This window comes from Taurulus bubalis (genome assembly GCF_910589615.1).
Source record: "Taurulus bubalis genome assembly, chromosome: 4".
Lineage (NCBI taxonomy): Eukaryota > Metazoa > Chordata > Actinopteri > Perciformes > Cottidae > Taurulus > Taurulus bubalis.
This window is the reverse complement of record NC_136592.1, coordinates 21,806,846-21,822,172: the sequence shown is the minus strand read 5'-3', so window position 1 is coordinate 21,822,172 and position 15,327 is coordinate 21,806,846. Positions and strand designations below refer to the sequence as shown.

Sequence of the window (15,327 nt, the reverse complement as noted above, 5' to 3'; positions counted from 1 at the left end):
GTATTAAAGACACATGTGGAGTTGTAATATCAAGTAAGTCCAACTCGTGATTGGCACTGCAGCAAAGATAAAGATTTCATGCAAATATATCCTCAACATTTCAGCCATCTGTGTGGTGCCAAAGCAAAATGATTCACTGGAAAGGTAAAGAGCTCACTCTATCCAAGTTCTGTACACTAGTTTTATATGTATTATCTGATGGTGGAAATTTGCCCTTTTCACTCCAAAAAAATATATATAAAACACATTGAAGCTGCTGTCCTGCTGTAATGACTGACAAAATTATCAACTGTTGTAAACTTTCCTTTATTTTCTTACCCTCAAATATACTGAGGACGCACTGTATGCTGGGATTCTGCGGGAACGGGGAGGTTGCAGAACGCCATCTTTAAACCCCACAAGAGGCCAGCTACAGTTGCACACCGGAATGAAAAACACTGTCCGTACAGCGGGATATATACCATCAGATCGTGGAGATTATATGACTGAACCCCAGTTAAATTAATAATAAGCAGCTGTCCGGGGATACCGCGAGGAGACGGCCACGGGACACCGCGAGAACCCTGAGCTGTGCGTTATCACAGGCGGACAACAACAATAGACGGAAAGACAACAACAACGGACTAGCTTGCTAACTCGCTCGCTAGCATCTTGTTACCAAATGCTAACTGACGGCTCGCGAACGTTAGCAACTTAATCAGCAGAATTGCTGAAATTCGTCCGAACGCCTTTTTTTTATTTTGTAGCTGGTCCTGAGCGCCCAAGCTACGTCTACCGGGGCAGTCCGCCATTTATTTACCACGGGTTTTTTTTAACAACATTTGCACATTAAATCTTGCGTTGTGGCTTTAGCTAGCGCTAGCTAGAAAGGCTAGGTCCCGACTTCTCCCCCTCCCCAGCGGCCCGGCCGGAGATGCGTGGAAGATGTCGGTGTCGGGGCTGAAGGCCGAACTGAAGTTTTTGGAGTCCATTTTTGATCCGAACCACGAACGCTTCAGGATCATTGACTGGAAACCCGACGAGCTGAGCTGTCAGTTCAACGTGACTGGGGAAAAGCTGTTAATTATCCACTGTAATATAACGGTAAGGGGGACACAAGTGTCGAGGTTTAATACACTTCCCTTGTTGGTCGTTAGCGAGCTAAAGTTAGCTGGTTAACTTGCTAGTCGGGTAGCACCCCAACAACCGAACGATCAGATGCTATGCGGGATGTGGTTTTGCGTAGTTTCATAAGTGTCAACGGGGAACTACGCAGTCTTGATGGAGGGTTTGTTTGTCTAACAATACGACGTTAAACAAAAATGATTAGCACCCCTAGCTGTTAAGCTAACGCCGCACTCTGAATGCTAATGTCGCTAATTCCGTTGTTTTTTTTAACGCTATTTACTGATTCTATGTTTCGCCCTGCGACACGCGGGTGAATATAGGTCAAATGTTTTGATGTAATAGCTAACTGTCTTGTTTTTGCTGTGTTACACTGTTTTAGGAATCTTATCCATCTACGCCGCCAATATGGTTTGTGGACTCTGATGACCCGAGCTTGGCGCAAGTTTTGGAGAGGTTGGAGGATGTGAGAAAAGGCAGCACCCTGGTAGTTTTATTCCTAACTCTTTTTCAAAAAAAAAATATCATTATTTGTCACTTAGTGAGGAGGATCTGCTGCTGACCATTTTAGTTTTTCATAGTGAATATTTCACGTTAATATGTCCAGAACACGTAACCTGTATAACGCCACGACTTCGATGTTGTGTGATTACTCACAACAAGACGTATGTGTTCACATGGTACAGCTGTTGGTTTCCAGATAAGAACAATTTAGAGAGATAGAGAGCGATGCAGGTGGAGTTTTTTTTTCTTCTTCTCATTTTAGTGATGTATTTACGAGATGCACACAAATTGGAGCCTCTGGGCTTTCAAGCACAAGTATGTGCTGCATAAATGTGTGTGTGACTTTGTACTTGGGGAATGAGTGGAACATGTCTAACTGGCAGGTTTTTTTCACCAAATGACTGGCATAAGATCATTGGGACAACTTTTGAGTTCAGAATGTGGGAGTGACGAGCAGATTCTTATGTAATCCTACGTGTTTGGTGACACCCTGAGTTTAGTTGGCCTACTTGCCTGTATTCATTTTGCTCTGTTTGTAGGACACAAATATGCTTTTTTGACATGTGCTGTCAAGTTTGTTTCTTTTTTAACAGACAACCATACTTTAGTCTACACTAATATATAAAACATTGTTAATGTTGTGTCTTAGGTAAGGGACAAAACATACCTTCAAGTAGATAGATAAGATCAATCCGTTTTTTTTTTTTCACTGTTGCACAGATGCTTTAGTGGCATCCTATATTTGAATTGCAGCAAATTTGCAAATGCAGAACAGCAGCGTGACTATGTCGCCTATTTTTGTGTATGAGTGCAAACTATGTCAGTGTTCTTATGTGTAAATCCTTACTTTGAAGTCATGTAAGAGAAGTTGGCTCTAACTGTATTGCTACACTTACACATTACAAGCTTTTACTTTACTTAGGAAAGATGTCGTTGTGTATGCCTTGCCGATTGTAAAGCTCCTTGACGCAGATTTTGATTTATAATCGAACAGATAACGTGAATGTAAGTGTATGTTAAAGTGACATGTGTTTAAGTTCAAAAGAGTGTGTTAAGTGGCATGAGTGTTTAAATACGAAGTGTGCAGGGGTGTGACCGGTAAGAAGAAAGATGAACGAAAAAATAGTCCTGGGGGTGACCCGGGCCCTGTTGATGAGCCCGACTGCCAAAAAAACTGTTAGAGTGGCGTGAGGTCTTGGTCCTGATGGACCTCAGCCTCCTGCCAAAGGGGAGGGACTCAAACAGTTTGTGTCCAGGGTGGACTTCATAAATTTTAAGATCAACTTGATAATCAACTATTTTCCATACCTGCAATCTGTCACATGTCGGCCATGTTGCGTTGCTGTGTAGCTGCATTTGCCATCTTGAATGTTTTGTCTAACGCTTCGTTCCCTCCTGTTTGTGGTTTGTATTTCCTAGCTTCTGCAGCAGTTGAAGAAACTCATTTGTGATCTTTGTCGGCTGTACAACCTTCCTCAACATCCAGATGTGGAGATGCTGGACCAACCCCTGCCTGCAGGTCCTGTGGGACAAGACCGAAAGGCAAGGCTACCTAGTTGGCTCTTGTGATATACCTCCCCATGGCATTGAATGGCATAGCCATGACAGGGCCATTATACTGATCACTTTTAAGTGGTTACATTTTTTTCATTTAAATAAGGATGTTTTTCATTTTGCACATCCAAACAACTTTTGCTCTGCTCAGTAATGAAATGACAGCCTACATTTAAGAGGGCCTTGGTGATTTGTGTGAAGGTGCTCTTTTAGCTGATCAATCAGCTCTTCCTGTGGTTATTGTCAGAAAAGGGTGGTCTCCTGTAAAATAAGAACACCAGTCGGCTCAGAATGCTCTTTCAGATGACTTTATTCAGCTTGACTTAATATTGTGTGTGTGTGTGTGTGTGTGTGTGTGTGTGTGTGTGTGTGTGTGTGTGTGTGTGTGTGTGTGTGTGTGTGTGTTTGTGTAGCATGGGACAGAGGAGGTCACATCTGAAGAAGAGGAAGAGGAAGAGATGGGAGAGGTAAGTTAGCACCCAATGTATTGCTCTTAAAAGGTTGTACTAGATGCTGAGAAATGAAATGCTAGTAATTTCTTCCCATCTTAGTCACACTGCAAAGAATATTGTTTATTGAAGACGCCAATGTTTAAAATGTTTTTTAATTGGTATGTCTGTCATTATCCTCCACCAATACGGACATAAGATTATTGTCTTTAGGTTTGTTTTGATTATGATCTAATTACCTTTTGATATTAACAAGCTAATGTCAATGATTGCTTTGTTACAATGTCATTATCATAAACAAGGATGTTTAAGCTCATCGTTTGGCTTGGCACTGGCTTTGATTCTTAGACTCCCCCCCCCCGTGTATTTAAATTGTCTAAAATATAATACAACAGGACATAGAGGATCTGGACCACTATGAAATGAAAGAGGAGGAGCCTGTGGATGGGAAGAAATCCGAGGATGATGGCATTGAAAAGGAGAATTTGGCCATCCTGGAGAAAATCCGAAAGAACCAGAGACAGGACCACTTAAATGTAAGTCTTTATTCAGTAAAGTACACATACTGTACATGCTTTCATGCACTTCTTTTACCATTTTTAAGAAAAGTTTTCAGGATCAGTCGAACATTCTCTCAAGAGGGTGTTTGTGTGTGCGCCCATGTTAAGTACAGATGACGAGGTTTACTACTATGAACTGTTTTCTTTGTCTTTATTGTTACTGTTTTGAATTTTGCAGGGAGCTGTGTCTGGTTCAGTGCAAGCCTCTGACCGCCTGATGAAGGAGCTTAGAGAGATCTACAGGTCTCAGAGTTACAAGACAGGTATGCACTCTGCACAATGGTCTGCTCTTTGGTGCAGATCTGAACGAAAAGAACACTTGCAAATAACTCTACCCGGAAACTATCATATGTATGACTACAAACCCTCACACACTATAATAATCAATTCTATCCACTTGTAAGCGATTGACGAGTTTTGGTGAACATCAAGCTTTATAATACAAGAGCAATGATGTTCATAGGCTATAAGCACAATGGCACACTTTCCACATTAGCTTAAAGAAGTAATTCCTTTACTGGTGATTTTAAACAAATAAATCACCACAACAACCAAAAAGATCCATTTAAAGTATTTTATTTTGTATGAATTCTTCACCTTTTGAACTTTATTAATTGCTTAATAATTAACTGACTGGTGTGAGTGGAGGTACATGTTAAATTATATTTTAAGATGCATTACCTTTTTTAAGTTTATATAATGAAAAGGGAGAATACATAATTTTTAGCTTTTTACTAGACCTTGCTTTGGGAGACATCCGAGAACTCGTATAAAATCAATTTCTTTTGCAGGAATCTATTCAGTCGAGCTCGTTAACGACAGTCTGTATGAATGGCACGTCAAACTAAGGACGTAAGTAACTGCGGCATCTTGTGTCGCGTATTATTTTTCTCGCTGTCAGCATAAACACAGACTGATTTAATCATTTAATGACCAACAGGGTGGATCCAGATAGCCCTTTACACAGCGATTTACAAGTCCTAAAGGAAAAGGAAGGAATGGATTACATTTTACTAAACTTCTCATATAAAGTGAGTATATTTGACTCTACACACATAAAGAAAGAAAGAAATACCAGTTTGGACTCTTTGAAGTCTGTAAATTGAGCGTTTTTGCTGGTCTTGCTTTACAGGATAATTTCCCCTTTGATCCACCTTTTGTCCGGGTGGTTTCGCCTGTGCTTTCCGGAGGGTAAGTTAATTTAGCGAGTACACTTTTCACAGTTTCTTCCATCTCCATTGACACTTTTCTCAGTTGAGGTGGCAAAGTCTTTTTCCTTTTGGGAGAGGACATAATTATGTTGTTGCGATATCCCTTTCTCTGATATCTTGGTTCTGTGTTTGCTTAGTTATGTTCTTGGAGGAGGTGCCCTGTGCATGGAACTTCTCACCAAACAGGTATGTGAAAAAAATAAAATAAAAATGTAAGCAGTAAATGAATGTGAATTTGCACTGCATTTAACATTTAATTATATTTGTGTATGTGTTAGATCTTTCAAAACCACTCTTATTGACATTGAGTTTTCTGAATGCAGGGTTGGAGCAGTGCCTATTCCATTGAGTCTGTTATCATGCAGATCAATGCCACTTTAGTCAAAGGAAAAGCCAGAGTGCAGTTTGGAGCCAATAAGGTAAAAGTGAGGAAACCGGTTTCTTTTCAAGTTCTGCAATGTCCTGTGATAATGTTGAGCTCACATAATGAGTGATGTGATGACCTGTTACGTGGTAGGAAAGTCTTCAGTTTCTACAACCAAAACTGGTAATGTGCTTATCTTTTTGTGCTATCATGTTCTCTTAATGAAACCTAATCTGGCTACCGGCTTCTCCCAGAGTTTGATATGTTTAGTACCAAAGAAACATCGATATTTCAACTCTCATTAGCTCAGAGATGCAAATTAGTTGATGTTTCTCACGTGTGAATCTGCACCATGTCAATGTAATAGTTACTTTGATTAGCTGACAACTGAAAAGAGTTGCAATTTCCTTGTCAGATTCCCTAAAAAGACAAATCTGACCTTCCAATTCTTTCTAAGAAGTATAAATTGACAGCAACACCTCCAGCATAACTTTTTTTTCACAATCGCCGTGAAAAGTTATCTAGGCTGTTATAATGAACACGTGAAGCTATTTTTGCATCAGAGAGCAATCTGTATTTTTGTCAACAATAAAATTGGAGCACTAGCATTTTAAACATAAGGCCTAACGTGAGTAGTGTCTGTGTGGTGTTTGAGGTGAAAACACTTGTTTTGAGAGTGTAGTTTTATTTGCACACTAGCTGTATTCAAGTGCTACCAGCACTGAAAATGCATTCACACGGACCATTTCAATGCCACTTTCAAATTTACGCAGTCACTTGGGATAAACCACTGTTTGCCGTCAGTGTTATTGACAGTTTGACAGAGTTTAACTGTCTCAAACAGTGTTTAGCACTTCATCTGAAACCATATAAAAAGGGGGACAGGAGCTTCTTTAAAAACTGTACTTAGTTACTAGAATTGGATTTAACTCTATATATAATTAGATACAATTCTATATAGAATGTAATATAATTGTATTCAGCTCTCTTCCTTCAGCTCATTCCAGCGTAGCGAGAGGTTTCATGGCGGCGGAAATGGAATTTAAGGAGCCGTAGTGGCCGTGGTCACGCTGTTTTACTCCAATAGATTTTATTCTGAATATTTGCTCCTACTCAACTGGCTTCGGCTAGTAATTACACTCCAAAATGATGAAATATTTCTCCTTTAGAGGAAAATAAGAGTTACTCTGGAAAAATTACTCCCCTGTTTTTCCTGTGTAGAGGTACTATAGGATCACTATATAACTGCTATATTTTAATTGTAATAGTTGTCTTACAAATTGTCTACACAATCCATCTAGCGAAAGCAGCATATACGCAGATCAGCTTCAGTCCTCCTCCTGTGTCCAAGTGTACACAGGAGACGTTCAGGCAGTGTATTGAGTGTAGGCCAGCTCCGTTTTTGCAGCACTCAAAGCCCAATGCACAACCACTTAAGGTCCTTGCATAAAATGGAAGAAAATGGACTGTTTAGCACGTACAGTGCAAGTGAAACACAATCTATTGTGTGGCTTATGTACACTGCTGAATTGATTTAAAAGTAGAATCGTATAAGTTTCAGACGCAAGTGAGAAGGACAACGTAACACGTTGGCTATAAAAATACATATACCAGTGAGGTGAGTTATTTTTGTTTGCCTAAGGAAACTATCCTAAGCCTGACTGAAGAGTTACCAAAAGTATTGAGCCCTGCCACATTAAGAAGCCACAGCATCTCAACTCTGCTGCATTGCGTTGAGATTTAAATTAAAAATATGTATTTTCTCATGGTGACACTGTTTTCCCTGTAAAATGTCCTAGGAACTGTTGAATTCCTCCACAACATGTTTTGCTGGAGTGAAGGGAGCTAAGCGGTTTGAGCAGTCAGCCATGTTCAGGGTAAATTAGTAAAATGGTCAGGAACTAGATGGCATTGCGCAAAGGATGCATTTAGACTATTCCTTTGTTCCAAGCCATAGTCAGAGTCCATCTTTGTGAAACTTTCCCGAGGAGTGGAGCTATTAACATTGCTACACTGTCATATAGATTTGTACAATGTCTTTTGTAAATTACCCTTAGCTAAGAGCATTATTATTTATTTATTTATTTATTTATATATATATATATATATATATATATATATATATATATATATATATATATATATATATATATATATATATATATATATATATATACATATACTGTACCTTTTTTATCTTTTCACCAGAAACAGCAGCTATATGGCTCGCCAAATGCACCGGAGTGACTTCATTAGGGCTGCAACTAACGATTATTTTAATAATCGGTTGATTATTTTTTCGATGAATCGGATAAAAAAAATGTTTTTATCAAAAAAGCATTCATTTCCAACCCTTTATTCAAAAACAGAAGTGACAGTGCAAAACATCTTCAGAAAGTGCACAAACAGGTTGCTCCTTGAACATCCCTGAGCTGTTAATTAAAACAACAAAATGGACTAACACTAAAAACATACACATCTATGCTTTACATCTGCCAAATGTGAGCCCTTTTTACTGTAATTGATCCCTCCAGAGGCTGCATTTACATACCCTGCTTTATCAATATGTATGAAATACTGGGACAGAGGGAAGCTGTACTGCTCCATATAGAGCGTCCTTTTCCTTAAACTCTTTCATTCTGGGTCTCTTATGACCATGACGTCACGTTGTTGGCTAAGCCCAATGACGTGATTTGCTTCATTCTACTTTGAGTAAAAAAAAAAAAAAAAACCTGCAGCCAGATCCGCCGGTGAGCCGGTTTAACGTTAACGAGTGACAGCGTGAACTGAACCAGACCGGGGGGTGACGGCATGTTGCATCACGTTACGTTTTTTTACAAGCAAGACTGAACTGTAACGGAACATAACGTAACTTTAACGACAATACACAACCCAAACACGCTAGCTACCACGATAGCAAGCTGACTAGCTTCCATTAAAAACAAGTTTGAGGAACATGAAGACGCTGATTGGCCAAGACTCGACTTGTCAAAGATCTTCTATTTTTTAAAACATTACGACCTCAGCTTTTCTCATGTCTCACTCCAATCTCAGAAACGCTGGCCGGCCAGTTGCTCTGCTCCGCTCTTTTTTTTTTCTCTTCTCCGCGACTTATTGCCCGGCGTAATAATCGCGCGACACGACGAATCGATAATGAAATTCGTTGCCAACACTTTTGATAATCGATTTTTATCGATTTTATCGATTCGTTGTTGCAGCCCTAGACTTCATTGACAAAATCAGTGAGAGAGAGATATAGCTGCCATTTCTGGTTAAACAAAAAGGATTTACTCTTCCAAAAATGAAGGGTTTTTCTCTCGAATTTGGACACGGTTAGATAGGCTTTTTTGTTTGTTTTACTTGCAGAAAACGTCCGTTTCCCGATCTGCGTATTCTGTTCGTCATAAACCCTGTGCACATTCTGAGGTTAATTTAATTTTCATCTTTTACTACAGAACCAGTACAATCTTGCCCGAGCACAGCAGTCCTACAAATCCCTGGTTCAGATCCATGAAAAGAACGGTGAGTGTTTTGGTCTCCAGTTTCATACGGTGTGCATTACTGACCTTGTTTACTGAAACCAAATCCCTCCAATGCATCAAAGCTGAGGGGAATTATTGCTTGTACTGTTTTGTATTTACAAAACATGGACAACATTTACATTCATGTAGTCCACATTATTACTCAAATTGTAAAGTAGTTAGCAGGTTATAGATAACAGTAATACACATACACACTATAAGTACAACATGCTTGTGATTCAACACCATTAATTCATACTTAAACAATAACCTTGTTAATTGGGCTGTTCTGTCACCTTGACTCAGTTAACATCTGTTACTGGCAAAACCACTTCATATCTCACATTTACCATTATTCATGCTCAAGGTCAAAGATCTTACTGACCTAACGATAGTGCACAGATCATTATTTAAGCCTATGTGAGCCGTAAAGCAAAAAGACACCAGCTAACCTCGTGCAGGATTCCTGTTGCAGCAGATGGATACTTAAAATGTTAGTTATGCTGCTATAAATGGACATCCAGAACAGATTAAAACAAGACCATTAGATTAATACTTTTGTATATGATTCTTGACAAATGGATTTAATAAAATACCAAAAACATAAAAAGTAAACCAACCAATGTTTTGCCTTCAGCTTAGAATTTGATGTTTTCAGGAGTGCGTAGCATACAGAGTCTGGTAGCAAGGCAAATTATTGTTAACTATTCGGTATATGTGTATTTTAAACATTCCTGCTAATAACTAAACTGCATAGTAAGAGCTAAGAACTTTAACAACAATTTAGTGCTGGTGGTATTTAAATACTTCCTGTTACCTACTAAGCTTCTATAAAGCTGATTATTATCAATCTAAAGTAACTAATGTAAAAAGTGTAGGTTGTCGGTTATACAGTATGCCAGGAAAGTAGTAGTGCATAGTAGTAGTGTGCTGGTTAAACGGTCTATTATGAAAGAACAAATGTCCTAAATAATGGTCTTAATAGTTATTTGTATAACTTGCTGTTGATCAATGTCATTCAGAACGTCATGTTCAGGTCCAATGATGAATGTTATAACATTGTTTCATAGACACCTCACTGTATGAACTTGCTTTGTGACTTGGATCATTATAACTGATATTCTGCTCTTTGCAAACAGAGCAGAATACAATAATGATATAGCCAGTCAAATCTAATTAATATGCAGTGTAATGTAGAATTGGCAATAGTTAACAAGAGAAGATTCAATGTTAAAATGTCAAAGTGTATTCTATTAAACAAATAGTGCTAGTAGGTCTGTGGCTCAAAGACCATTGATGCCCATTTTTGTTGTCCTTGACCTCTGAAAACACCAGGCTGCATTTTTAAACCAGCAGTGCAGGTGAAAATATGGAAATACATTTAATCTGTCAGGCTACATTGAGCGATATGTAATTGCCTCTAGTTTATACAAGTTGAGAGCTTACAGCCTGACTTAATGTAGAAAAAAATAATCAGAACCACATGTGCCCTGTGCCACTGAACACGTTCTACCTGGTGTTTTGGGTCTTGAACCAACCAGACATGGTGGAAAATGCAGGTACAGGCTAAGGAGGCAGAATATAATGCACAGGCTAAAAGCATCTGCATGTAACACTGGGGGTGGAGACCTGGGGGGTATTCTTCGTACCTGGCTAAACAAAGTCAAGCAAATGTCCTAATCTCCAGCTTAAATTAGCGAGATGATTGACATCAGGCTATCTGGGTTTCTTCACGGCTGATCCGCGCTGAAACGTCTCGTTAATTCTAGCCAGACGTCAGTCATCTGGATAAATGTTCGCGCCCGCTCCTCTTCAGAAGGGATAATAATGGAGCACTGACACCACGATGTTCTAACAGTACAATGGCAAATAAACTCAGAGGAACCTCTTTTTATTTCTCTAATGAGAAGCAGGACATGATCATCAAGACATATGAGGAAGTCAATACCGTAGTCATTCACAGCAAACGCGTTGCGAATATTCCAACGTTTTTGCAACATTGTTGCCGTGAACGCAACTTTAACATCGCCCCCGCTGAGAGACATAAGCGTCGCAAATATATCAGACAAGTTAAATGCGTCAGTGTTGAGAAAATGTATCGGCTAATTTGAAGTGCTTCATCACCCAAATCAATCAGATTATATTTACGAATACTTATGAGGATATATGTACTGTATGCACGTATGAATCATGTACTATATATGTGTATATGAGTTTGAATATGTGTATGGGCGGATCAGTATGTATGCATTATTCATAATCAGAAATTCAATCAATTGAAGCAGTGAAAATAAATGATGTGTGATTCTCTGTATTCTCATCACGATCACCTTAATCATGTCCTACAATAATGATATGTATGGTGTACTAATAACACTGTCATATAATTATGAGTGCTTTCAACACATCCATAAGTTTCTTAAGAGCTAAATAAACTTAAGAAGCGGCTGATAGTCTGTGTCTGAGAGACCGGCGATCAGCTGCGCCTGTGGTGATCAATGTCCGCGGCTCGAGAAGCTCTCGTAAATAAATTATTTCTTGCCGGCAAAATCTATATCGCCGTGTACAGGAAGTCATGATGATGTAAAGGATGGATCCTGGCGATCTGGAAGAACTCTCTCCCTATAAAACTAATATCCCTCCTTCATTAATGAGGAAGGGAGTTGCCTTTTTTGTCCGGTGGGAGTGTCCAGCTTATCCAGTGAAGTTCAGTAAGCCTGCCCGGGAGCAGGTTTAAATTTTTGGATGTGTTGCTATGGTGATTAATCTAAGCTTGCTTCGAGAAACGGAGAACGCCAGACCTACGTCATCTTATCCTGACAATTAGCCCGCTAACTCAGTAAGCCAGGTACGAGAAATTGGGCCCTGAGGACTGTAGATTGTTGTTGTTGTTGTTGTTGTTGTTGTTGTTGTCTGTGTCATCATTCTGTGTTGTTTTTCCCCCTCAGGCTGGTACACACCCCCTAAGGAAGACGGCTAAAACAGACTCCTGCCTTTCCTGCACTGGGACCACATGTCTTCGATTTATTTTTTCCTTAAGACCAATATATATATATTTTTTATCCTGCAAACCATTTGGCTCTCTTACATGAGAGTTTGAACTCCAAACCAAATTCCTAATTCAGTGCCCACACACACACACACACACACACACACACACACACACACACACACACACACACACACACACACACACACACCCCTGAAATCTACATCCAAGCTCATCAGCTATTCGCAGTGGTGTCCTTTCCTCAATATTTATCTCTGTACATCTGTTGTCCGATCTAATTTTCCCATTGCGACATTCATCCCATACTCCAGGAAAACCACGGACTAAATATCACGCAGCCACCCTTTGGTTTTGGCGTTACGCAGGCCAAGGTTACTTGCTGGCTCTGAGTTGAAAGGTGCAGCATGACTTTATCCGCCAGGAGGGGCAGTCTGATACTCCAGTCTCTGGACACTGCCTCTCTGGCCACAGACTGGATCCCTGATGTGACGCAGTGGTGGCTGGGAGGGACATTTAAATGCTGGTGGTGGAAGAACCACCATCTTTTCTCTCCATGGACATCCTCTGTATTATTGTGCTCATGTATTATCTTTGCAATGCCGACATCCCTCCACCGGAATAACATGCTTCTGGGGTGAGCTTGCTTTCAAACCTGTTTTTCTTTTAAAGATTGAAGCCCTGAGTTGGGGAGTAAGATAAAGAGACTTTTGCAGCCGAGTTGGGACAGCACATAACGAAGAACAGCATCTTGCAGAGCTCCAAATTTGGAGACCACTGTCATCATCGCAACCAGCAACTGGACAACTCCCCGCAGGAGAGGTTTGGTGTGTTGGCAACCCAAGAAACATGACCCAGCGAAGCGGGGGCGTGTTTGGTTTGGATCACACTGTAATGTAGTTGATTTTAACTTCACGTGTAAACATGTAAATTTGTATTTCTGCAAAAGGATTTAATTGTTTATAATGTAACCTTGTCTGGGTCTTTGACTGGGCAATGACTGTATTACTATATACCCTTGACTATTAGCAGCAGGGGCACTGCAACTTCTCAAGACTCATTTAGAATAAGAAAAAGTTGCTTCATGGATACTCTTGCAGAAGGAAACAAAAGTACACCGTGATCTTATGTAAGCTTAATGACTACTGCAGTTTTGTTCTCTTTTTTTAATTTTAAATATTGATTTGTAATCCTCATGTTATTGGCAACATCGACAGTACCATTCCCCTGTTTTGACAGCACCTCTTAACTACAATGGCTGTAACAATAACGGCATAGACACAGCTGTTTCTGGCATTCCAGAGGGTTGGCTTTTCATATCACTCAAACCGGATGAACCTCAGTAAGGCTATGCAGTGAAGAGACAGTGTTGGAGTTTTGTTGTTCTGAGGAAAATGAGTCTTATCAACGTAGTCACCTGCTTAGTTCTTGTAGCTCGTTCACATCCTGAGCACTTTGCCAATCCTGCAGTTGTAACCGTTTGGGGGGGAAAAAGTGACCTTTTACCTTCTGACTTTTCCTTGACCTCACGGCTGGTTTTAAAATGCAGCTTGAATTTCAAATTCACAGCAATAGTCTCAACCTTATACCTTCTGGCTTCGCACCTGGGAAGATCGACTGGAGTCTGTTCGAGTTCCAGAATATTTGTGTAGGTTTGATAAATATTTGTTCAGATTTGCCACAGGAGGGACCCAGCTCTTCCCATTACCACCTCTCTGGTTACTATTCATAACCACTCTCAGCACTGCTGTACCCCTCAGCGTGCTGGGTCTTTGATGTAATGTGAATAATATGCAGAAAACTGTGTGGAGCATTCCAATTAATGCAGTTACACGTTTGTTGTGGGTGTTCTATTGTGTGGTTACTTGCATTGTTTTAAGTATATTGTCCTGAAAACCAGCATAGAAAGCTTCGTTATGCTAATTCATACAGTCATTCCTCGTTTTTCTTTTAAGTTGATATAGAATTTCCTCAGTGATGCTGACCTCAGCCACAACATCAATATTTTTCAAAACCGGTACAGATGGGTATAAATTATACAGCCTGTCCATATTCAGCACATGTCTGACGTTTGTTTCGACTTGCGGGACGTCCATAACAAGTGTCGCCCTCCTTCCTCCTTTCACCACGAGCAAAATCCCAACATGACTCAATCATTGGCATGGTTGTTAGCTGTTGTGATGCCATTGGTAATGTGCTAATCACTTCATTCTGGTCACTTTGTCGAGCTCACCCCTGCATTCTCTGGAGAAGCAAACTCAGGAATACATACTGCACACTCGACTTTGCTAAGGATTGCTTCTGAATATTGTCATGAAGTGCAAAATTGAATGTGTCAGTCTTTTTTTGGGCCATTTTAATGAGACGCATCTGTTTTACCAAAAGGCATCGCAGTATGTTTTGCTGTCAAATTCTGAAAACCATTTGAGGTTTAAAAAAAAAAAGGGGGGGGGGGGGAAATCAGGTGTGGAGCCGGGGTTTGCTTCCACCTGCACTTGATGAGCGGGTTCAGAACACATCTGCCCTGTCTCTTTGATATTGCTGTATTTTGCATGTCAATATATCAATGGGTGTTTTACACCAAGCTACTGAAGACAAAGAGTGGTCGGGTAGGGTGATAAAAAGACTAGATGTATCGGTTGTTCATTGTTTACTTGTGGTTCCCTACATCAGTGCACAGGGTAGTTTCTCCCTGTGCGCCACTTATTTAACCAGGTCAGATACTATGAGAGACGCATGGACTTAACAAGACAGCCTACCTACTTGGATTACCTTTTAAAGATGCCAGGATTCCCATCAAAAGTAGCAGTTCAGATTTGTGTGCCATCAAAACAATAGTAAACCCACGTCTTTAACCTGACTTTTGGAATACCGGTGTACTCAAGACTGTTGTGCACCGAGAAGCAGCTTCTCTCATACCAACTCCTGTTGTCTGACTAACAAAAAACCTTCTCTGCTTTGGCGAGCGACATATTGGCCTGATCCTGGGTTCTTTACCTTGCTTCATTAACTGCAGTGGCCGGGTTATAAAGTTATGCACTGTTAGCATGCTT

The 15,327-nt window shown here is 40.1% G+C and overlaps 1 protein-coding gene across 1 annotated transcript; it reads left to right on the top strand.

Moving 5' to 3' along the window:
• The first annotated feature begins 734 nt into the window (after window positions 1-734).
• ube2q1 (ubiquitin-conjugating enzyme E2Q family member 1) lies at window positions 735-14,676 on the top strand. The gene is made up of 13 exons (XM_079217332.1): window positions 735-1,083; window positions 1,487-1,591; window positions 3,028-3,150; window positions 3,576-3,629; window positions 4,007-4,147; window positions 4,350-4,434; window positions 4,963-5,023; window positions 5,112-5,202; window positions 5,304-5,362; window positions 5,520-5,568; window positions 5,706-5,801; window positions 9,202-9,268; window positions 12,216-14,676. The coding sequence occupies exons 1-13, from the start codon at window positions 925-927 to the stop codon at window positions 12,245-12,247; spliced, it is 1,122 nt and encodes a 373-aa protein (XP_079073458.1). The 5' UTR covers window positions 735-924; the 3' UTR covers window positions 12,248-14,676.
• Window positions 14,677-15,327: the final 651 nt, after the last annotated feature.

Excerpts from the sequence above, each read along its gene's own strand:
- ube2q1 (XM_079217332.1), top strand. The coding sequence starts at position 925 with ATGTCGGTGTCGGGGCTGAAGGCCGAACTGAAGTTTTTGGAGTCCATT. Across the intron at positions 1,592-3,027 it reads TGAGAAAAGGCAGCACCCTG|CTTCTGCAGCAGTTGAAGAA; the intron begins GTAGTTTTATTC and ends TGTATTTCCTAG. Across the intron at positions 9,269-12,215 it reads TCAGATCCATGAAAAGAACG|GCTGGTACACACCCCCTAAG; the intron begins GTGAGTGTTTTG and ends TTTCCCCCTCAG.